General features: G+C 38.0%; 1 protein-coding gene across 1 annotated transcript in view; it reads left to right on the forward strand.

Moving 5' to 3' along the window:
• chd8 (chromodomain helicase DNA binding protein 8) overlaps positions 1 to 25913 on the forward strand; it is a 153772-nt gene that overhangs the window by 33285 nt on the left and 94574 nt on the right. Inside the window, exons 3-4 of the mRNA XM_039746109.1 lie at positions 22322 to 22564; positions 22785 to 22901. Of these exons, the coding sequence (XP_039602043.1) occupies positions 22322 to 22564; positions 22785 to 22901 (360 nt within the window). The remainder of the gene's footprint in view (positions 1 to 22321; positions 22565 to 22784; positions 22902 to 25913) is intronic.

Consider the following 25913-nt stretch of genomic DNA (forward strand, 5'->3'; position numbering starts at 1 on the left):
CACCAAAGCGCCGTGCAAACTCAGTGCGCTCAGTTTATCAGCAAAGTGCGTGATTTGGGAACACCGTAGTGACGACTTGGTTTAACATTACTTGGCAACAGGGAAAGTGGGGCAAGGTGCACTGGTGCATTTGTGTCTCCCATAAAAGCAGCTTCACTTGAAATCACTTTGTGATTGTGCACGGTTAAAACGTCCGCTGAAGTGTCAGATTCTTATTTAATTATGCTGCTTTCTGTATCTTCTGCATTGCATTCAGGTTACCCTGATGTTTTGTCTCATAGTGCCGTCTTAGATTAAATTCTGTAATTACAGCCACATTAGCTCCACAAATGAGACACACGGGTTCAGTAAACATATACTCAGCCTCCCATCGGTTTTAAAGGCTCTATTTTCAGAATCAACTTTTCTCTTCAGCATCGTGTGAGCTAGCTTCGCAATAACTTGCAGCATCATAAGCTAGACTTGATTAACGCGTAAGTGTTGGCAAGGCAGCTGAAGCGCTGCATTATGGGATCTGTAGTTTATTGTGTTACCAGCGCTTCATATACCCGGCTTTAATAACAATAATACAGTATATAAAATGATCTCGGGGCGGATATAATTACACGCGGGCGGATGTGGCCCGCCCTTGAGTTTGACACATATGGACTAAATAGAACTTGAAAAGATATATTTTTCAAATGTGATCGCAATTCAGATAGAGTTGACGCGCACTACAGCCTGCATGCCTCAATAAGTCATCCTCCCTCGCTCTTACTTTTTACCGCTCATCTAATGAATACACTGAGTATGGCTTTACCAAAACAATCATTGATGGCTAATAAAGTATCCATTATTCGAGTATGTAGATCGGGTTATATATATATATATATACATATATATATACCGTATCGCAGCGAGAAGTAGTGTGTTAAAAAGCTAGAAAAGAAAAGGGAACATTTTAAAAATAACGTAACATGACTGTCAATATACAGTATTTGTTTTGTGAGTGTTACTGAGTGTTGCTGTCATCAAGGATTTGATTATCATTATTTCTTTCAATCAGGTTCGTATTTGTAGGATGTGTTGTGTTCAAGTTACATTCCGTGTTTGTCAATCGCTGTAAAGATGACAGGTTTCATTCATCGATTCGTTTCTTACTGCATCAATAAACAGCTCGTCTTCTTCTTTATCTGAGACCTGACACACTGCATGCACGGGTTTTTTACACTGTCTTCCTTTAGCGGGACATTGACTTTTTCCAACGTGTGCTTTGTTTTGGATTTATGAATATGCTTGTATGTATCAGACGCTTCATATTTTTGCTGCCTTTTCAATTGTGTAATTCGGTTTTGTTCAGCTCTTTGGAACTGTTGCTTTTATCTGTGCACTGCGCCAGTTCACGTGAGCCGCTCGGTGTACATGCATCGAAGTTCCCAGCTGTGCTGGTGCCATCTCGCTATGTCCATGGCTGTATTTAATGTTACCTTAGTCCTGGCACTTAAAACTTTCTCTCGCAGTTTCGCTGAGTTTGTACCAAACACCACCCTGACCATCTCATCTCATCTTCCTCTGCATAAGCACAGTCCTTAACCCGTGAATATTTAGTGGAGTTTGCTATTGGATTGCCGCTGACGGACGGCCTTATATGGGCAGGCACTAAATTACAAACGCCAGCGCAGCCTGTCTATGAACTTAATTTAAAGTGTAGGTTTACATCATGCTTTGTTTCTGAAGTAGCAGAACTCATCAATATGGTTGTATATGTCACTCGCTCGCTTCTTATTGTTTAGCTGCCTTCTCAATTATATAATGCATGTTTTCTTCAGCGCTTTTTGAGGTCTTCCTGGTTTTCTATGTACTGCGTGATTACGTGGGAGGCGTGATGATGTCACACGAAACTCCGCCCACGGCGTTGAAGCTCATCTCCATTACAGTAAATGGAGAAAAACTGCTTCCAGTTATGACCATTACGCGTAGAATTTCGATATAAAACCTGCCCAACTTTTGTAAGGAAGCTGTAAGGAATGAACCTGCCAAATTTCAGCCTTCCACCCACACGGGAAGTTGGAGAATTAGTGATGAGTGAGTGAGTGAGTGAGTCAGTGAGTGAGGGCTTTGCCTTTTATTAGTATAGATATATATATATGTATATGTGTATATATGTGTATATATGTGTATATATATGTATATATATATATATATATATATATATATAGCAAAATACCTGCACTTGGGAGAATAGTGTGTTAAAGAAGCAATGAAAAGAAAAGGAAACATTTTGAAAATAACGTAACATGATTGTCAATGTAATTGTTTTGTCACTGTTGTGAGTGATTAGTGTTGCTGTCATATATCTATATATCTATATCTGCATGACATATATATATCCATATATATACACACATATATATAAATATAATATATATATATATACACACATATATATAAATATATATATATATATATATATATATATATATATATATATATATATATACACACACACATATATACATATACATCCACATATATATATACACATACATATATACATACGCGCACACACCCACAACTATCGTATATGTTGAAGTTCTATTTAAATTTTAAATAGAAGGAATTTTTATTTAGTCGACAGAATATTATTCCGGAATAAATCAACTCAAACCTTAAATAATATTTTGCTCTCCATAAAAATATATCCTGTCTAAATTATACAAGTTAGAAATAAAGTAAATGTTAAAAGAACAAACATTCAAATTTCTTTACTCTTATGTAATTTTATATAAAAAATAAACTTAAAATTTAAATATCCCAAAAGATTTTGCTCTCCATAAAAATATATCTTGTCAAAATTATACAAATTCAAATATGAACATGGTGCATAACAAAACCTGGAAACATAAATAAAATGTGTTCTTTTCAGCAATAACAAATCAAATCATTCAGTTGTCTTTGCTCATATGTCATTTTATCAGAGCTGGACGCCTGGTATCTTTTTTTGGCAACAAGTTCGTTTATGTTTGGTGTGAGGTTCTGTGTTGTGGAGATTCTCAGGATGGATTGCAGGTGCTCATCAGTGAGGCGACTCCTGTGTGCTGTTTTGTTAGTCTTCATGACTGAGAAGAGCTTCTCACACAGATATGTGCTACCAAACATACACAAGGTTCGAGCCGCATGTAGACGGAGCTGGAGCATTTGTCTGGGAATGGAGTGAATAAACTGTGCGGGCTGTGCTGTATCATACTTTGCCTTCAGTGTGCCATTACACTGCAGCTCAATCACCTCTATCTGAATCTGCACAGGTGCAGCTTCCACATCGACGGCAAATGGGTTGCGAAACAACTCAAAATTCTTTTTTTGTTCTTCAAAGTCACCAAAGCGCCGTGCGAACTCAGTGCGCTCAGTTTATGAACAAAGTGCGTATTTGGAAACACCATAGTGTCGACTTGGTTCAACATTACTTGGCAACAGGGAAAGTGGGGCAAGTTGCACTGGTGCATTTGTGTCTCCCATAAAAGTAGCTTCACTTGAAATCACTTTGTGATTTTGCACAGGTAAAAACGTCTGCTGAAGTGTCAGATTCTTCTTTAACTCTAATGCTTTCTGTATCTTCTGCATTGCATTCAGGTCTTTCAGGTTATCTTGATGTTTTGGCTCATAGTGCCGTCTTAGATTAAATTCTGTAATTTCAGCCACATTAGCTCCACAAATGAGACACACGGGTTTACCGGCAATGTCAGTAAATATATACTCAGCCTCCCATCGGTTTTTAAAGGCTCTATGTTGAGATTCACCTTTTCTCTTCGGCAACGTGTGGGCTTGCTTCGCAATAACTTGCAGCATCATAAGCTAGCCTTGATTAATGCGGTAAGTGTTCGGCAAGGCAGCTGACGCGCTGCATTATGCGATCTGTAGTTTATTGTGTTACCAGCGCTTCATATCCCCGGGCCATTAATAACAATAATACAGTATATAAAATGATCTCGCGGGCCGGATATAATTACACGCCGGGCCAGATGTGGCCCGCGGGTCTTGAGTTTGACACATATGGACTAAATAGAACTTGAAAGGATATATTTTTTCAAATGTGATCGCGCAATTCAGATAGAGTTGACCCTCACTACAGTACATCGAGCCCGCGTGCTATTGTTGTTTTGCCTGCGTGCCTCAATAAGTCATCCTTCCCTCGCTCTTACTTTTTTACCGTTCATCTAATGAATACACTGAGTATGGCTTTACCAAAACAATCATTGATTGCGAATAAAGTATCCATTATTCATAAAGGTTCAATTGGTGATCTGTTTTTCTGCGTTAACCGCATATTTTTTCATTCGTCTCAAACCAAGGGGATGCGAGGCTAAAATGTATCGGGAAGCGCGTGTACATACTTAGTGCATCCCCTTTTAGGGAATCGAACCCCAGAAGCCGGCACTAGAGGCGAAGGCTCTACTATTGCGCCACGGCGTGTGGTTTGTCTATTTGAGCGTAGCAGTGTAATTCGGTTTTTGTTCAGCACTCTTTGGAGCTGTTGCTTTTTGTCTGCGCACTGCGTCAGTTCACGTGAGCTGCTGAATATGGTTTTATATGTCACTCGCTCGCTTATAATTGTTTTGCTGCCTTCTTAATTATATAATGTAAGTTTTCTTCAGCTGTTTTTGGAGCTCTTCCTGGTTTTCTATGTACTGCGTGATTACGTGGGAGGCGTGATGATGTCACCCGAAACTCCGCCCCCCACGACTTTCGCGCTCAACTCCATTACAGTAAATGGAGAAAAATAGCTTCTAGTTATGACCATTACGCGTAGAATTTCGAAATGAAACCTGCCCAACTTTTGTAAGGAAGCTGTAAGGAATGAGCCTGCCAAATTTCAGCCTTCTACCTACACGGAAAGTTGGAGAATTAGTGAGTGAGTGAGTCAGTCAGGGCTTTGCCTTTTATTAGTATAGATTCATTGAAATTATGTACTGTATGTAAACACACTTTTTATATACAGAAAAACCTAAATATTATTTTAAAGATATCTAGTGTCTCCGATATCATATATGTTACAGCCATTACGATAGACAGGCCACCAGCAATAAGTACGTACAATGCAAGAAACTTTGTATACAGTAAATGTGTGTACAGTGACAATAAACGTACGTACATGTACTAAGTACTGTAAGTAGAAAATTAATTATAGTTACTCACCATTAATGACACAATGACTTGTCTGATAACGAGGAGTTTAGTTTTACTGCACAACAAAGGAGAGCGTTACAGCTCTTCTAAAGTAGCCTCTTCAGGCAACTGTATAGCACCGCCGTTGTTCTTCTTCCAGCAGACTTCAATCCAAATCCCTAAAGCAGATTCCATCCAGACTACTGCCTTATTACATCCACTTACAACTCGTTTTGCACCCTGTTTAAAAGGACACTGTGGCTGTAGATCATATATTCCTTTCCTACTTTTTAAATAAAAAGAATCGTAGCCTCATTGATGCCGTAATGGCGTCCTACAGAGGTGTAGCTTTTCTTTTCCTTCAAAATATCCAAAACGTTTACCTTTTCGGCAATCATTAACATCTTCCGTTGGCGCTTGGGCACGGCCCCTGAAGCAGTAGCAGGAACAGATCGTTTTGGAGCCATAATAAAGGACTTGACTATGCACAAACATAAACATAAAAGAGCACAAAAGTTAACTGTTTACACAGCGAAACACGTTGATGCTGAATGAGCGAGACAAGACTTCCTGGTTTACGCCGCAGAATCAAATTCAGCGCTCTGTCGCTGAGCCATTCAGCACACAGGAACTTAACTGCATGTTCTGATTGGTTAGCTTCTCAGTCATCCGCCAATAGCGTCCCTTGTATGAAATCAACTGGGCAAACCAACTGAGGAAGCATGTACAGGAAGTAAAAAGACCCGTTGTCCGCAGAACCCACGAAGCAGTGAAAAATCCGCATTATATATTTAGATATGCTTACATATAAAATCCACGATAGAGTTAAGCCGCGAAAGTCGAAGCGCGATATAGCGAGGGATTACTGTATTTAATTTTTATTGTATATAATGTAGACTAACCCATCCAATCCTAAGTATTTTTATTAGCTTTTGACATGAATTTTGAATTTTCCAAGGTTTTTAGTGTTTATTCAGTAAAAGCATAGAACATCAATTCTTGTTATGTCAGTGTTGTTGCTTTTGATTATTTCATTGATTACTTTTGGTGAAGCTGATATCTAGTAAGAGATGCTACATAAAATAAATTTATTTTTCTTGCACTTAGTGAGTCAAAATTATACTTTCTTTATGCTAGCATGCCATGCGTTTGTCTGTGGGTTTGATGCCTGCGTCTTGTTTTTGGTAATATCCTGAAAAAAATGAAATTAACAAATACCTTATTTTTGCCTACATATCATTATTGAAAGTGAAGATTCCGTCCATGTAAATGTGACATATTTAAAGAATTTAAATAATCATTATGAACTGTCTAATTAACCTTACAGTACAAATTGCAAAATACATCAAATTTATTCAGTGGCCTTTTGTTTGTTAACTGCTCCCTGCGTGGAGTTGGCATGTTCTCCCCATGTCTGTGTAGGTTTCTTCCGGGTGCTCCGGTTTCCTCCCACAGTCCAAACACATGGACTAAGAGAAATGCATGTGTTCCAAATGACAATATATTATTATCCTATACAACTCCAGGCATCTCACTCCCAGATAAACAAGACTTGAGCTGGGAGAACTTTTTGACTCACTTGAGCTGCGGTGGTTGGGGGTATGGCACAGTAGGGTACTTTCTGCTTGTGCTGATCGACACAATTGCAAAACAAACGTTGCTAAAGGAGAGGTGCAAAGGAATTTAAGGTGACCCGGGATTACGACTTTTTTCGTGGGCTTCTTGGATTCTAGTGTTTAAAACATTCCTGGAACAAAATCTGCTTTCCTTTTTCCAGTTAGCACGGATAATGGTAGATGTTTACTAGTACTGTCTGATTTGTCTAGACCTGCTTGATTAAAATAATCCATTTAAAATGAAAACAATTTAAGTATGTTAATAATTAACTGTTGCTCGATTAAGTTTCACTAAGAGCTTAAACCCAGGTAATCTTATAAATGATCAAATTCATATAATTTATTTTGTAAAATTTGTCTTGCTGCATTCTGTTGTATGAAGGACAAGTTTTGAAATGTGTTGTTCTTTTAAACTAACTTATGAGGACAATATTTTAGCTGCATATATATTATTTTAGATCCAGAAGCAAACAAGATGCCCTCAGTGAAAATTAAACAAGTTAACATGGTAATACTATCACTGGTGGTACTACTACTACTACTACTACTACTACTCCTCCGTTTAGGTGCTTTACAAAGGAAAGAGTGATAGTTTTTGTAAACTGTGTAATACAGTGCTGTAATAAACGAGTCAACATCCATTTCAGTTAGAATTTCAGGATATGTTGTCAAACCTTGCAGCAACCAATTTATTTTGGCATTTTTGGTGACATCTTGTCTTATTAAGGCAGTCTTTGTTTTCCACCTGCATCCGAAACACAACAATTATCCGTATGTCATAGAAAACAAATGTATTTTTGTATCAGTGACTTCAGAACTCTATCCTTCAGTCCCATTGTGATGAAATACTTTGACTGACTGATACTGGGACACAGTATACAGAGTTCTACAAGTAGATTGGTCCACCTTCAACATGTTTATTGGCATAGCAAATATACATAAGATACTATTTCAATTGTTGTTCATACCATCATGGTACAGCAGAAAAATAAAAACTGCGGGTGTCGACTTTTGTCGACAGGAGGGGTTGAGGGCGAATGTCGACTAAAGTCGACATCCAGGGATAGAGGGCGATAATCAGCTGTTAATGGCGACAAATCTCACTGTCACGTCACAGGCATTCCCTCTGTGCTTGGAGGAATGCTAGACTCGTTGACTCGGCAACTAATCCTAGCATGTGCGTGAGTTGCGAAATGTAAACAATGGCAAGATGGCATCGACATGTGACAATGGAGCGAAGCGAGTGCAGAAAAGAAAACACTCGGCAGACAATGTTTTGCGCATTATCACGGAGTCGGACTCAGATTTTTCAGAATCGGATTTTATTGACAGGAGATCGAGCAAGAGAGTGAGAAGCCGGCATCAGCTGATCAAACACCAGCTGATGCCACGCCAGCGGATCTGCTGCCAGTTGAGCGATTCGCGCAGCAGATGCATCTACGGCAAGGTTCGCGTGGGATAAATACACAGACATTGATCCGTTGAGAGCCGATCTGGCTGCTGGACTTCACAAGACGGCATGGCTTGCTGTTGGACACGACAGATCACCAGCTGCTGTACTTCAGGCTGCTCTCTCCTGATGCTGCTTTTCAGCTACCGTCAGATGAGATAAACAGGTAGGCAGAGAAATTTTTTGAATCGCGGGCTGCGTTTGCATCGCATTCTCGTTTTTCAAAGTGTAAACCCACAACAAAAGACGAGAAAAGTAGGCACCAAAGCAACACATATTGTAAGCAGTGCAATGTGGCAATGACTGAAATTGGCTGCTTTGAGCGAGATCAGACTTTGCAGGACTTTGCTGTGTAAAATGTATGTGATATATATGTGAAATCATAGAGTATGCATGCTCATACAACATGCAAGACAGTAACATTTGTCAAAAGTAAATATTTTTTGTTGATTTGATATGTTAAACAATTGTTTTGTGTTCTTTTTTAAAAAATGTTTTTAAAAAATATTCAGCCCTGGGAGATAAGAAACAAAAAAAATGAGCCCTAAAAGAGTTAATGCTTCCCTGATTATGCAGATTATTAGCATCATTTTCCGAGTCCCTGCCACACTCCATGTTCACTTGTGACTTGTGTCACTAGCCAGACACCACTCCAAGAATGATTTACTGATGATATCTCCCAGTAATGACAGTCTTACTGTTATTGTTAAGAAATCTATTGACCTTTTCATACATACATCTGGAAGCATCATGCACTTTTGTTTACATCAGAGTTTGTTCTGCTGAAATGGTCCCAGGCTTTATATTTCTGGAAGTTGCTATCACTGATGACCTGAAGTGGGTACACCACATTTCAGCTCTCCAGTGCGTTTACTTCCTCATTTACCTACCAGCTACTTTAACACATAGTGGAGTCCATCCTCACTGGCTGCATAGTATACTGTTGTGGCACCAGCTCTGGATTGCAAACTCATCAGAGGATGATGACGAATGTAATAGTATTGTAGACACTGGCAATGACTATAAGTTTTGACTCAATCGTAGTACTCTGCAACCTGCTTCAAGAAACGCAGACCAATTTGATTATTTTTTAATTAGTTGCCAGCCACTGAGATGGGCACTCAGTCATTAGCCTAATGTATATAATGTCTGCAAATAGAGAAGAATGAGAGTGGGTGCTAGAAAAGAAAGAAGACAAAGTGTTTTGGACTGCGCATAAGGAGGAGAGACTTTTAGAAGTTTTTGAAGTTTGGGGCCAGTGCAAGCAGTATGTGTTTCTGCTCAAAAAAAGAGAAAGCTAGTCCGAGACTCGACATACCTGGTAAGCACTAGTTCAGTACCTGGGTTAACAACAGAAGTTTACGTTCATTGCCAGAATTAAGTGATCTCTCAATACTTGTTGTGGCATAAAAAGAGACTTGGAACCATGATGGTAAGGAAAGAAGGAATCGCATAATCGGTGAGTTTCCTTCTTACATTGTTTGACACACTCACAGACCGTGAGATTCAGCAACTGTGGTATTAAATATGACATGTCCTTTAAATAGAAATTGTATTGAGACATGTAGTGTGCTGCTGGTTTTAGTCTTGACTATAAAGATACTACTGCTGAGTAGATCTGGGTACTTCCAAGCAAAATGGTTGTGTTTGTGTACATGAGAATGCTTGAAGCATTGTGCCTACTAGTTCACCTACTCATGTAAACTGCACTTGGTAGCATATTTTGCTTGAACTCTATAATCAGTGACTGATTTAACAGTGAACAGGCTGGGCATTTGACTGAACCAGGAGCATGTCGGCATGCCGATATTCATAAAAAAAATGCATTGAAAGAATTATTAATAACATAAAAAGAGAATTTGTGATACATAAAATCTTACAGCATGTAAGCAATTTAATCAATTCTGAAATATGAAAATTGGCATCTCTAGTAGAAGTAATTTTTATTTTAAGTGAACTAAGTTAGTTTTTGTTAACACGAACTTTGGTAAAGATGCTTAAAGAGTATTAATGAATCAGAAATGTTACACTTGTTTAGTAAACATTTGAGCTCTAATGATCATATGTTAATATTCCATGAAGGGGCCTGCTCAGTAAATGGACTACACTAGAATCAGTTATTTACATTTGATTGAATGTGAGTTAATTTCCAATGTGCAGGACTAATATGAAGATGCGTAACTTAATGTTCTCTCTCTTTTTCCCCACCCTGCATATCAGTGCCAACATAACATTTGCTAAGAGAAAGTTTTGTGACAAGTAGCCTGATTGCCTTGAGGCTAAAGCTAAATATCCAGGTTTCCTCCACATCGGTCTACTTCTCTGGTTTGAGTTGAGCAGATGTTTGAGAAAGTTAAGTCATTTAGTTGAGACAATCTGAAAACAGTCCATTATTTGTAATTTCACTGCACTTGCTGTTTAACAATTATACTATTCAGTTTAAAAAAATTAAGGGAACATTAAATCATCACGGTCTTAACACAAATCAGTTAAGCTTCAGGGATATCAGTGTGTCCAGTTAGGAAGCATAAGGTATTGTGAATCAGCTTCACTTGTTCTGGTGCAAATGAAAGTGACAACAAGTGCACTGGAGAGGTAATAGCAAGACACCAAGAAGGAATGGGTTTGGAGATGGTGGGTACCAAGGTTATTGTAGTTTTGCTTTTTTTTTTTTTTTTTAATATATTTTTTGTATTTTTTTTAATTTTTTTATTTTTTATTATTTCTATATTTTTTTCTGACCTTACTTGGGAGTTCAGTTTTATTTTTAGTTTTCCTTCGTTGTGTCTTTTTAGTTTCAATTTAGTTTTTATTTCACAAAGACATTTCTATTTTATTTTTATATCTGTTAATTTCAATTTTAGTTTTAATAATTATGGTGTGGTTAAAGAGCTACTATGAAGTTTAGTTTTATGTCACAATCAGACAGAACTGTACACTTAACACTATAATTACCAGAGCCTACGAAAAAACTTGAAGATCCGTCCCACCTTCGCTTCTTAAAACCGTTCTCACCTCTCCGCCAGCGTCTTTTGTTAATCTAAATATGCTAACAAAGAAAAGTTGCAAGTAGCCGGCTATTCCATACCCCACCGACTTAGAACGTGCACAAACTTCTCCCAGCTCATGCCTTGATTGATTATCTGGGAGTGAAGTGGAGTTTTAGAGTGGAAATAATACATCATTATTTGGAATACACGCATTTCACACGTGTTCCGTTTTTACAGTAATCCGTGTAAACACATTTTTAAAACAGAAACGTTTTTCATATTGTAGTAGTAAATGACAAAATGTAGGCATAAACTATATAATGTAGGAAGCCTGAAGTCCAAATATCAAAGAAACAGTTTCATAAAAGGTACAAATATAACCGAACAAGCATGCTTTTTATTCAAACATATAACTGCAGAAAAAAAGCCGCCTTAGCATGCCACATGGACACATACTTATTACAATTGCCACAGTAGCGTAATGGTATCAGCTGCTGACTAGTAATCAAAAGGTCATGAGTTGATCCATACGATTCAGTTTTGAGAAGTAAACTGCTCTTATTCTTACTATTTTAAAATAAAATCATACATTTGATTTCAGTGTGTAACAGCCAGTGTAATTCATGATACTTGTAAAGGTTAGTGTGTTTTTTTTTTTTTTTTTTAATTCACATTTCATTCGCTCAGTCATGTTCAAGATCCTTCCCTACCTCCCCTCAATCTGACACTGTTGTTTTCACATAAAGATGCACTGTAGCTCTGCAGCGTACTTGTGACTGCATTTTTGTACCAATGCTTGCGAACTGCAGTGCCTGCGTGCACTTTTCGTGGCATTACACGTCTATTTTTTTGAGGAAGCCCTTGTCGCTCAAACACGGGAACATATGTTGGTGTACAAGTATAACAAAACAAGTGCACTTTTATTCTAGACTATAAGTGAAGAAAAAATAAAGCAAGTTACAGTAGGCGGTTGATACGACAGCTTGCGTGATGCAATGCTAAGAACTGCTGATTTCCAATCCGTGCTATATAAAATCATCAAATTCAAATATTAACAATTCCCACACACCCTTCCTACATTCACGACATGTGTACTTGTTGCAGTGTACACATCTCTCTGTGCTATGGTTCCTATTACACTGAATGAGCACCTGACTACTTTCTTCCCTATATAAATAACATTTGAGCTATAGCGCGTCTTTATGTGAGAACAGCAGTGTCAGATGGGGGGGAGGGGGGGATCATTAACGTGACTGAGAGAATGGAACTAACTTTTAAAAAAAAAAAAAGCTAACCTTTACAATTATCATGCATTTACACTGACTCTTACAGACTGACTGAAATCAAATGTATGTTTTTTTCTAAAATAGTACAGTACATGCAATATTTGAAAACGAACAATGTTAGATTGGGTTTGAATACACGCTAATGCTGTTACAGAAGGCATCAGCTTATTCAGTGCAGCAGTTTCAACGTACAGTACATGCAATATTATCTGAAAACGAACAGCGTCAGATCGGGCGCATATTCAAACCCGATCTGACGCTGTTCGTTTTCAAATAATATTGCATGTACTGTACTATTAGAATAAAACATACATTTGATTTCAGTCAGTCTGTAAGAGCCAGTGTAAATGCATGATAATTGTAAAGGTTAGCTTTTTTTTTTTTTTTTTTAAGTTAGTTCCATTCTCTCAGTCGCGTTCATGATATCCCCCCATCTGACACTGCTGTTCTCACATAAAGACGCGCTATAGCTCAAATGTTATTTATATAGGGAAGAAAGTAGTCAGGTGCTCATTCAGTGTAATAGGAACCATAGCACAGAGAGATGTGTACACTGCAACAAGTACACATGTCGTGAATGTAGGAAGGGTGTGTGGAAATTGTTAATATTTGAATGTGATGATTTTATATAGCACGGATTGGAAATCAGCAGTTCTTAGCATTGCACGACGCAAGCTGTCGTATCAACTGCCTACTGTAACTTGCTTTATTTTTTCTTTACTTATAGTCTAGAATTAAAGTGCACTTGTTTTGTTATACTTGTACACCAACATATGTTCCTGTTTTTGAGTGACACAGGCATGCTCAAAAAATAGACGTGTAATGCCACGAAAAGTGCATACAGGCACTGCAGTTCGCAAGCATTGGTACGAGAATGCAGTCACAGGTACGCTGCAGAGGTACAGTGCATCTTTATGTGAAAACAACAGTGTCAGATTGAGGGGAGGTAGGGAAGGATCTTGAACACGACTGAGCGAATGAAAAGTGAATGAAAAAAAAAAAACTAACCTTTACAAGTATCATGAATTACACTGGCTGTTACACACTGAAATCAAATGTATGATTTTATTTTAAAATAGTAAGAATAAGAGCAGTTTACTTCTCAAAACTGAATCGTGTGGGATCGAACTCATGACCTTTTGATTACTAGTCAGCAGCTGATACCATTACGCTACTGTGGCAATTGTAATAAGTATGTGTCCATGTGGCATGCTAAGGCGGCTTTTTTTCTGCAGTTATATTTTTGAATAAAAGCATGCTTGTTCTGTTATATTTGTACCTTTTGTGAAACTGTTTTTGATATTTGGATATTAGTCGGTGGGGGATGGAATAGCCGGCTACTTGCAACTTTTCTTTATCAGCACATTTAGATTAACAAAAGACGCTGGCGGAGAGGTGAGAATGGTTTTAAGAAGCAATTTAGGGTGGGATGGATCTACGAGTTTTTTCGTAGGCTCTGGTAATTCTAGTGTTAACTGGTTTGGATATGATACTTGTTTAATGTTAGTGGAAGCTTACTACACTACATGATTTACTATCTGATTTTATGTTTGTTTGATAAAAACAAGCAGAATCAAAACCAGGTACTAAATATGAACAATTTTATACAATTTTATAATTTTAAAATATTTTCTGTCATTTGTGCTGAACACAACAGCGCAGACTGTTGGCACTTTTCATCTTTTCCTTTTCTTGCCCAGAATGGGCAAATTTGTAATGCAATTCAAGGTTTGAGTGTTTTTTTTTTTTTTCAACTTTAAATGTTTACAGCACACAACATTTCCTGCTCCAAGACATTGTGCTTAGAATGAATGCCTTTATTGCATTCAAAAATCTCCCATACTGGGCTTTTTCTACCAGCCATATTGATCTCTGATTCCATCTCAGGTACATACAATTTACAGACAGAATTTTGCCACCTGCAAGCCTGAAAAGAGATCAAAAAATCAAAAATAGATTCTACTGTGCTCTGTCTGACAGGTGTGATCATGAAAATCAGCGGGCTTAGGAAAAACAGGACTCTTAGACTTGAATCAGTGTGCAGACCCCACTTGGCTGTATTGAGGGAAACAAAGAAAAACAAGCATTTAGTGTCAAGGGTAGTAGCAGTGAGACTTGAATAGCCCATTATAAGAGCAGTAAACCCATAATGAGCAGAGTAAGAGTAGGTAATAGGAGTGCGGATAGCCACAAAACGACAGAGACAGCATCTGGGATTAAGAACAATATATACATCATCTAAACCTGTTTATCCAGAGCAGGATCGCACAAAGCCTTGATCCTACTCCATCAGCTTTGGATGCAAGCCAGGAATGACATGGCTGATTGTTATGAACAAAAAGAATATGATATTTTAAATATCTGTTTTGAGAGTGAGAGAAAAATTGAAGAAAGGGAGTCAAATATTTTAAAACATAATTCTGCCACAGGATTATTTTCACAATATCAGGTATTTTGAGCTGTGAATGTAAAATAAAGATAAATGAATATAGAATAAATACAAAAATGCATTAATATGCTTTGTTTTTTAGCAGTTGGCAGACTCTCTTCACCTTCATACCTCTAGTTCAGTAGAGATGTTGCCAACTCAGGAATATTACAAGGTTCGTATCTCCTTGTGGTTCAACAACCTTTTTAAAAGTGACTGGTTAGTAAAAATATGCTTATCTTATATACTGACCTTGTCAATTTCTCGATCAGTGCCGTTTTATTTTGACAAAGGATTTCTCCTATGCGAAGTAGCAGGTGAATTGTCAACAAAACGCAGACACCTAAACTGAAACGTTACTCACTTGTGATTTTTCTGTCCATACGGTAAAGGTTTTGTTGACCAGTATATTCTGATTTCAGGCGTTTGAATTAAACCTTGATATACAAGAAGTGAAAAGAAATGCATTCACTAATCATAATGAACGTCGGACTCATGAAGCCTGGAATTTGGCTTATTGTGTGCTGCTGCTTAATAGTTGCTGTGTACATACCGTATCTTGGGCTCAGTCAGAACTATAGCTAACATGCCATCATTTATGAGCATACTGAAATTCTGTAAGCGATTATCTGTATCTATTACTCCCCTCTTGAGCCCCAGAGATCCAGTGAACTGCAGGGTTGAAAGCTACTGAGCACATTCAAAACAAAATCATCACCTTGGTGTGCTTCACTGACACTTGAATTAGAATCTATCATGCTGTCACAAGCAGCTCCTGAGGAACTGTCACAATTGTCGCACAGTAAATCGATTTCTATTCCACACGCTTTACGCTGCCGTATTCAGTTTGCTCTGTCACTGCAAATGCTGTGTGAACACTCGCCCTCTGTCACCAGCCGCCAATCTCTGGAAAAATATTTGCACTCAGCTCGTGAGGGATGACTTTCTGTTTTGTAAATGTTACAGATTAACGGAAAGAATATTTAATTCAAAAACTAAAAATTGTAGCTAATATTTTATTTCAGTTAGTCTTTCCAGCTTCTTTAATAGTTTTTTGTTTCATTTAGTTTTAGTTTTTCATTTTGGTTTTGTTAAATTATTTTATTTCAGTTTCTGAAAATGTTTATTAATAGTTTCAGTTTTGATTTTAGTTTTCATTAACTATAATAACCTTGGTGGGAACAGACAATTGCTCTCTACTTATTTTTCCTGATTGATTCTTCTCTAGTTTTGCATTTTGCTAGTGTTCTTGGGCCTCATGTATAAACAGTGCTTATGCACAAAAATGTTGGGTACACCACTTTCCACACAAACATCACGATGTATAAAAGTTAAACTTTGCATAAAGCCATGTACATTCTCACACCAGCTCCCTGCCTTGCTCATGCACGTTTTCTGCTTGGTTTTGCAAACTGGCGGCACCAAATGTCAAAGCAGTGCTACTGTTCCTGTGTGGTTTCCCTTTCTTTTTTAAATTCAACCCTGAGACAGCTTTTTCAAATAAACTGAAATTAACAGCTAATTGTTTATAAATGTAAGGCATCTGATTGTAATCAACCTGTAGCAATGTAATGGTTCACGGAATGGCCAAACTATTCCAACCACCATAGCTGCTTTAGCATTGTTACTCTGAGTGCACCACTCAGAGTATTTTAACCCATTGTATCTGAGTGCGGAATCACAGCTGTACAGCAGCTGATTGGAAAACTCTACGGTTGTGAGCACCGAGGATTATCAGGATACAGCTTCTACCCCGGAGAACATTTATAGTACACACTGCCCCAGCCATGTGCACAGTCTATTTGAACTTCTATTCAGTAAAAGCTTCAGAGCCTTTTACTGCACAAACCTCAATGTTCAGAAACAGCTTCATCCCAAGAACTATAAACGCACTCAATCAATCCATAGAGGGCTTTTGGTAGAACTGTTTGTACTTATAAGTGCAATCACCTCACTATAAACTTGGACTACAGTTGTAATATTGCACAACCTGAGTCACTTTATGAACCATTTGCACTATCTTGCACTATATGTACATGTATATTGTACTTATGCTTTCATATTGTATATTTTTAACTGTTTTTTATCATATAATTATTTTACCAGTAATAACGTGCAGTGAATACACTTGAGTTGAGCATGCCTATTTTCATCCTCTTTCTCTGTACGTTTAATTTGTTTGCTCAGAGGTTGATGCGCTTGAAGCTTCCTAAGCAGCTCTTCTTTTCTACACCCTAGCGGCCAGCTTCTTGTCGTCTTTTGTTGGCATCTTTTTGTGTTAAAACTGATTAAGTCAGTGTTTGTGTTGTAATTACTTAGTGTGCTTTCTTTCATTTTTCACTTACATCTTCATTCTGCCTCAAGAATGATTATAGATATGAGTAGGTAGGGGAAGTGATGGTGAAGGTGGTGGGGATGAGAATGGCGCCTGTACTCATGCACTGCACGGCTGCCCTGCTGGCTGCTGCCAAGAGTTGATTCTACAATAAAATAAAATAAAAATTAAAAGAAGAATAACCTTGGAGGTCAATCATCACCCGGAAAGTGGATAGTAGATGTCACATTGTTTGTGTACCAAATTTCAGGTCAGTAGGTCAAACGGTTTGCGAGCTACAGGTGATTTAAAATCCTGGACAGACAAATGAACAGCCACGATAGCGTATTTTATGGGAAAAAATAAGTTTATGGAGAATTTGCATGTTGAATCTCATTGTACAATACAATAACAATAAAGGAATTCAGTAGAAGAGAGTGCATATTTACAGATGATGACGACTGGCTTCTAAGTCGATTTAGATTTCAAGGATCTACCTTCATGCAGCTGTTGATATTTTTTAAGAAAAGCATTTGAATATGCATATTACATTATCAAGATAAATTTTTAACTGCATTTAAATAACGTATACTGTTAATAATTTAACTTGTGTGCACTTTGGAGCAGCGGTAGCGATGAGCATGTCACCCCATCTAGGGATTGGTCCTGCCTCACGCTGTATACTTGCTGGGACTGGATGGATAGAATAATTAAACATGTACTACGAAGATATTTCAATATTCCTTAAACGTTTTGAAGAATTACCGTTCTAAGCTTACAGATGGTCTGACATTTATTAAAGCACTTATGTGTCGATTGGGTACGTGGAGAAAGAAAAGGAAGAACAGGAATTGGTGGTTGGTACGTTTGAAAGAGACAATACTGCTGCATTAAATTACTTCATCAAGGGTCACACATGTGCCAACAAGCATCTTGTGGGAGGCAGGAACAATCTCTGGACGGGGTGCCAGAATATCGCTACCACTGTGCCACCGTGCCCCCATCTTTAATACATTCTTTAATTAATTTCATTATGAAAATGATATCAAGCATACATCTTATTGTTTAAATTGTTCAGAGAGCTGTATTATCATGAATGTAATGTATCCTGTCAATGGAAGAGAAAGCCTGTTTAAGAAGCACATAGTGATTCACACATGTAAAGCACATAGAAGAACACATACAATACGAAACATTTAACGTGCTACTTTAGTTACGATGGGACCTGAGAAACTAGTAAATTGCATATTGATTTTAAGATTAAGTTTACGATACTCTACTTTAATGAAAAAGTAAACTACGAGATTAAAGTGGAGATTTCAACATTTCTTTTCACTGTGTCCCTTTTCATTTTTTTTTCTTTTTCTTTTCTCTGTGCCCAAATACGCTTCTGTATGACACTTAGATGATGGGCTGTGACTCACATTTTCACAGCGACTTTGATATCTGACCACTTCTTTTTTTATTTCTGGCACTGTGCGACTTTCTGGACTTGCACATATGAGTTTCTCTGCCACTTTGAATCACTTGATCAACTTCCTTTTGTTGTTTATACTTCTGCTTAAGCCAATAAATAGCACATTTTTCCTTGCCTCCACTTCGCATTCACTGAAATTCTGTTTTTTCGCTTGCTTTTGCCATTGTCTTTTAACCAAACACTGAAAAGGGAAGGTTATATTTATATTCTGGGAAGTGACTGGGTGGGATGGCAGGCACATGTGTTACTTTTCACATTTACCGGGATTTATGGAGTGTAAGTGCGTGCAAATTGACTTACGCATGGTTTGGTGCATCTGAATTTTTTTGTGTGTACCATCATTTCCATTTTTGTCTGTACGCTGTGTATTAGTGTGAGTTCTACACACGGTGTTATACATGAAGCCCCTTCTCACTACTGGTAGCTTGAGATGGTACCTGCCACCAGTTAACATTGCATAGGTAGTCCGGCTCCTCCAGAATGACACATCCATACGTGTCATTATAAGAAGGTCTCAGTATCATGGAGGAGATACCAAGAGACAGACCATTACAAGAGGAAATCTGGACAAGGCTTTAGAAGGGCATCAACCCAGCAGCAAGATGGGTATCCAGACCTTTGTGCAAGGAATAGCGGGGGTAGTACTGCCAGAGCCCTACAAAATGACCTCCAGCTGGCTACTGGTGTGCATGATTCCGACTAAATTATCAGAAACTGACTACATGGGGGTGGTGTGAGGGTGTAATGTCTTGGTCACAGCCCATCTCTGTGCCGCTCGATTGGCATTTGCCAGAGAATATCTCAATTGACGGTTGGCGCCCTGTTCTCCTCACAGATGAGAGCAGGGTAACATTGAGCACATATGACAAACGTGAAAGAGTCTGGAAACACCATTGTGAATGTTTTGCAGCCTGCAGCATCATCCAGCATCACCAGTTTAATGGTGTGTTCAATTGAGGAGGCATATCCTTGGAGGTTCACACAGACCTCCATGTGCTAGTCAGCGACACCCTGACTGCTGTTAAGTACCAAGGTGAAATCCTCAAAACCATTATTAGACCTTACGCTGGTGCAGTGGGTCCTGGTTTTCCCCTGGTGCAGTACAATGCCCAGCCTCATGTGGCCAACAATATAGGCAGGTTCTGGATGAGGAAGGCATTAACTCCATAAGGCCAAGTTTATACTTCATGTGACGCGTGCACATTTGGACACTGCTGCTATGCAAGTAGTGTACTGTTTGGACTTGCACAAGTACTTTATGTAACCACCAGGCCGCAGTTCGAGATCATGGTGAGCAAATAGCATTCTGCTTTGCTGTGTTGTGAATTGCCTGAAACATCCATTAAACTCCCAGGACACCTTGCCACAATATCTCTGAAAAAGGATGGATGTTTAATGATAACATCCATCAATTCAGGGCCCATTATCTCATCACAAGGTGAATACAAGCACCCACACATACACTAGCGTCACTTTAACACTGCCAAATCCCAAAACATGCATGTCCTTGGAAGGAAACCGGAGCACAGCTGGGTCGGTTTTAAGATGACGTTTACAACTTTCTACATTAATGACAAAATAAACTGAGATTAAAGTCAAAATTTCCACTTTAATCACGAAATAGACCTTTTTTTTTTCTTGACTGTGTCCCTAATTTTTTTACTCTGTGGCTCAAATACTGTATGCTTCCATACATTGTGATGTTGTTGTGAAGATGCAAAAAAGATAGCACAGAAGACGGTATTTGAGACCTTCAAATGTATCGCATGATTACAATGGGCAATATTGTATTGCTTATGTGAGAAGCAGATGAAGAAAATCACCACGAATACATTTGGATGTCAGTATTTAAATCTGATGTGTTTCACCACATTGAACCACTCATCAAACATCGATACACGCACATTGATCCTGAAAGATCTGCAAAGCGGCTTCCTGTAACATACTGATGGTAAAGAAAGACTCTGACATCACATTCCAAGTTGAACTCCCAGTGTCCCTCCAATTTTCTTTTTTGCTGTTACAACAACCCACGTATGTGTTGTGTTAATTTATAAGGACATGCTTCGAGGATGCGTCAAATGAAAACTGGGAACATGTGGTAGCCATGATGCGTACGCATAAGTATTCTGAGAGTGGAGTATAAACCCGGCCTAATGGTGGTATTATTAGTCATGATAGGCGTTTTTTTTTTTTAAATGTTCCTTTTATTCAATGCTGACGTGAACAGGCATCATCGCTCCCCATTTTAAAATGCTTCTTTTTTGTCTAGACTAACAGTCTTGCAGCTGTATCTTTAATTTTGACTAATTTGAGATTATTTTAAATGTCAAATAGGGAAATAAATTTGTGTAACAGTTTAGTTGAAGGGTGTCTACATGGAGATTCATAACACACGAATAAGTTATTGAATAACATTTATCATTTTAGAAGCAGTATTTGATCATTTTATAGTATTTGTAAGATGATGTAAATGTTTTATAAAGTAGATGCCATTGTATTGTATTAAAACAAGGAGTCCCCTCCCATTAATACGTGTTAACTCTGATGTGGCAATACATATGTTAGTTAAATTTTGAATGAGTGCAGTGCTGTTTTTTTTTTTTTTAGTAGTAGTAATATATGGTTCCAAATCTTCCAAATACTGATGTTAACTGTTTGTTACTAATCAAGTATTTCCAAATGTAATTCCATGCATATGTTATGAAGTCACTATGTAGACACCCTTAAAATAAAGTGTTACTGAAATTTGTCACATTTTATTAATGTTCTAAGCATGGTTAAGCAATTTCTCAAAAAATAAAAAACGAGCACTTCAAATATATCAGTGCACACTAATTCAGTCAAGGTAAAATCAATTTCAAATAAGGGTATTGTGAATCAGAATTAAATTGTGACATCAGTGCTGATACCCATCCCTAATCTATGCACCTTGCTTGCTTGCACTGGTTCTGTTCTGCTGGGTCTGTTTTAAGCGCTGAAATAAAGTGGACACCCTGTCACTTTTACCTGCTATTGTCTTTTTGCAAACTTTGCATTTTACATTACTTTGTAAACCAATTCCAGACAGCCAGTTTTGGAACTAGCACGTTCGTAAGAGAAGTGCTGCTTATTGTGTTCTTTGCATTAATATTTTGACAATACATGTGACCTTTTTTTTTTTTTTGCACCTCTGGGCTGTTATACCTAATACTCATTAAAAAAGTCGATTACCTGTAATTAAAGAACTTTACTGATATTTTTATAAGACAGGCTATTCAGATATCTCCGCAACCTCATTAAAAGACCTGCAAGAGCCCCTTCAGATTGCAGCTCATGAGCTATGTAAAAAGTCTGTTAAAAGCTTTTTGTTTGTTTTTGCACATCTAAAGTTTTGTAGAATGGTGTTTATCATAGATGAGCCTTAATGGGTGAACTAAAAGTTCTTTGATGTGAATCTGAGTGTTACCTCAGGTTATTAGTTTATGCATTTTTAGTTCTTTTGTGCAGTTTTTTTTTTTTTTTTGCCTTTTCTTTGCTTCTTCTTGTAAAAAACAAAATAAACATTTTCTTTTTTGTAAACAGCTTATACTATCAAATGATTTCTGTTCAAGCTATAATCACTTTTTTCTGTTGCAGGGTGAGTCTAAACGAATTACACTCCTTCTACAGCAGCCTTCTCAAGGGGGCACAGTGGCCTCTGCCAGTGGTGGACATCGCCTTATTTTGGGTAACTTGCCAGGAAAAATTGTTCTACAGGGCAACCAGCTAGCAGCACTCACGCAAGCCAAGAACAATGCACAGGTGGCAGGGGGGCAGCCTAAAGTTGTTACTCTGCAATTGCAAGTACAACAGCAGACATCCAATTCTCAACCTACCAAGGTGAGTATTCTCACATTTATTTTCTTGAAAGATCGTAATCAGAATTTAACAAGTATTTTTTTTGTTTTGTAATTTATTTATGAGAACACACCAGTTTTACTATGAAATTGTGTTAGAGGAACAGAGTTTTCTCAATAGAGAGTTCTATTGATATTTTTTTAATAATGTAATTTCAATAAGTAGTAGCAAGTGATGATTTAATTTTTCTTTGTTTACTTAGCTTCAACTGGTCTCGCAGTCTCCTTCTTCAGGCCAGCCCCAGGTGCTGCAGCTTGGCCAGAGTCAAGTGCAAGGGCAGAGGCTTGCTGTGCCACTGAAACTATTGCTGCAACCTCAGGTAGATTTACTATTTACTATTTAATCAAACAAATAATACCAAATACAACAATTTACATCAAAATCAGTCCTGAGTAATCAAAAGAAAAAAGAATTACAATAGAAAAATAACTAAAACATGTAGTTTCCACCCAAACTGGTATATGTTTCCCACCAAAAAAATTACATATAGATTTTTATAAAGAAAAAAATGCAGTTGAGGTGTGGGACGCATAGTGCTGCTGCCTTATAAAACCAATGTGCTAGGTTCAGACTTTGCACCCACTCGTTGTGGAGTCTGCATTATTTCCTCCTGTCTGCTTTAATTTTATTTCATATTTTCCAGCCACATCTGTAAAGCTCTCATTTCTGCTCAATAGGGCACAAGTACTGACATAATAGAAAAGTATTAAAATATATCAAATACAGCCACTAGAAAACGCCAACGTTCTTGCTTTCCCAAAGTATTCAGTCCACTTTACAAAAGTATATTTATGATAATAGAAGAAAGTTGTAAAAAAGAAAAAAGCCTTTTTTTTTGTTTTTGTTTTTTGAGAGCCTAATAAGACACGTGCAGTTCGCAAGCATTGACATATTAAAATATACTTCATCACACTGCAAATTGGACTGCCTCTACAACTCTAGTTGAGTGGTGCCCTTGAGGATTAAGGCTTTACTTTTTACAATTTTTCCAAGTGCATAAAACTCAAAAAGCGACAGGCAAAATGCCACTACTGGTCTTATTCAGTGGTTATGTTCAGAAGCTCCTATATTTATTCTTGCTGTACTTTGCTAGTTTATCTCTTCCAGAGCTGCAACAAAGCTATGTAATCAAAAGGTGATGTCCTAAAAATAAAAGAGATATGCATTACAGGGCGGCACGGTGGCACAGTGGTAGCGCTGCTGCCTCGCAGTTAGGAGACCCGGGTTCACTTCCCGGGTCCTCCCTGCGTGGAGTTTGCATGTTCTCCCCGTGTCTGCGTGGGTTTCCTCCGGGCGCTCCGGTTTCCTCCCACAGTCAGTGAACTTGCAGGTTAGGTGGATTGGCGATTCTAAATTGGCCCTACTGTGTGCTTGGTGTGTGGTTGTGTTTGTGTGTGTCCTGCGGTGGATTGGCACCCTGCCCGGGATTGGTTCCTGCCTTGTGCCCTGTGTTGGCTGGGATTGGCTCCAGCAGACCCCCGTGACCCTGTGTTCGGATTCAGCAGGTTGGAAAATGGATGGATATGCATTACAGAATTTTTGTTTTCCCCGTTGTTAATTAACGTGGGTCAGATTTTCAGAGTAGAATATGTACATCATATATTAATTTTGCTTGCAAGTTTTTATAGCTAAAAATTTATGTTACTGGCCTTCAAGTGTCTAATGGCAATATTCACATACTGTATGTAGCTCCAAGAATTTTAAGTGCAGATTTACGTTTATAGTATTCACACATGAATCATTCTAGTGTCAGTTGTTGATTGACAGGCTAGTATAAATAAAAGGGTTCAACTTTCAAGGACTTAAATCATTATGTCACCTAATTTTAGTTTTAAGTATGTGTTATGCATCATAACAACATATTTCCTGAGATATTGTAAATCCATTATCACAGTTTGTAAACAAAGATTTTAGAGCATTGAATTTACTCCAGGATCTTCTGCTTAAGTGTACTAGATTGCAAAATTTTGCAAGCAGGAATATGATATGTAACTTCAGTCAGAAATGTAGTAAAATACATAATTGAATCACAGTACTTATTATTATAAAATTATAAAATATCATATGCTTTCAGTTTTTTGCATTCTGGATAATCAAAAAAAAAAAAAAAAATACTTTGTTTAATACGTATGTATTCATTAGCCACAAGTAGGTGGATGCTTATCACCTCTCCCAGTACATTTAAACTTAGTTAGTTATTGGCACTTTCTTCTTTCAGGTGCAGGTATCTTTTTTCTGTCTTCATCTGACATGGCTTTGTTTGTACATTATGCTATTCTTATGTACTGTATCATTATATATGTAGTGATAGGCCACTTGACTGTAATTCATTGCATTACAGTGTAGCATTTTAAATCCTCTGATATTTATTTAACATCAAATTGTAGCATACATGACACATACAAAACATATCTCTTATATATATTTCTCTTCTGGTTCGTCCTGCTTCAACTACCTGGTCCCGCCCACACGCAGCCGACACGGCATTTCTTGATTCCTATTGGTCCCCTTCCACAGATAGCTCAACCTCCTGGCCACTGACCATACTGTTTTAAAATACATGGGCAAATTTATCACTAAATCTCTCCACTATATGCTAACACTTCAACCTCTCCAGGATATGGACAGTTGTATGTTTGTGACACAGCGCAAGCTACTGAAGTACGCTTACAAAATAAAGCAAACTGCATGCAGCAAAAATTTACTTCTCCAGCTAGATTCCATGCTCAGAACCACCAACCCCTCAGTCCAATCCATACAGCATCTGTACGAATGGTTTTCAAGGGAAACCCTGGGCAGGATTTACGACAATACAATGCCCCGACATGTCACACCGATGTTGCAGTAATTTTCGTCAGAGAAGATGGTGAATCTCCTGCTGAAATGGATGTTTGCATCTATCCCAGAGGCAACTTCTGTAAACAGATTTCCACGCTCAGTATGAATTGTGATCCTATGGTTTACCCACTTTTATTCCCTGGCTTTGGCTGGCACAAGGATTTACAACATGTTCCCGATAAAAGAACTGCCAACCGAATCACGCTTACTCAATGCCAAATTTACGCGTACAGATTATCAATGAGGAATACATTTAGTACATTGCACTCTAGCGGCAAACTATTCCAACATTACGTCGTAGATGCGTATGTTAAAACATGGGGCGCCCGTCTCAATTATCTCAGATTACATCAACATCTGCGTGTGGAACAATGCAAATGACTATCGGACGCAATAACGTACGTGTAGGCAAAATGATCATATTACAGTCCACATTTCCAGGAAGTCCAAGATGCATGCAACAAAACTATTGTTGTACGTGGCTTTTTCTACG

Source organism: Polypterus senegalus, chromosome 1 (genome assembly GCF_016835505.1).
Source record: "Polypterus senegalus isolate Bchr_013 chromosome 1, ASM1683550v1, whole genome shotgun sequence".
Lineage (NCBI taxonomy): Eukaryota > Metazoa > Chordata > Cladistia > Polypteriformes > Polypteridae > Polypterus > Polypterus senegalus.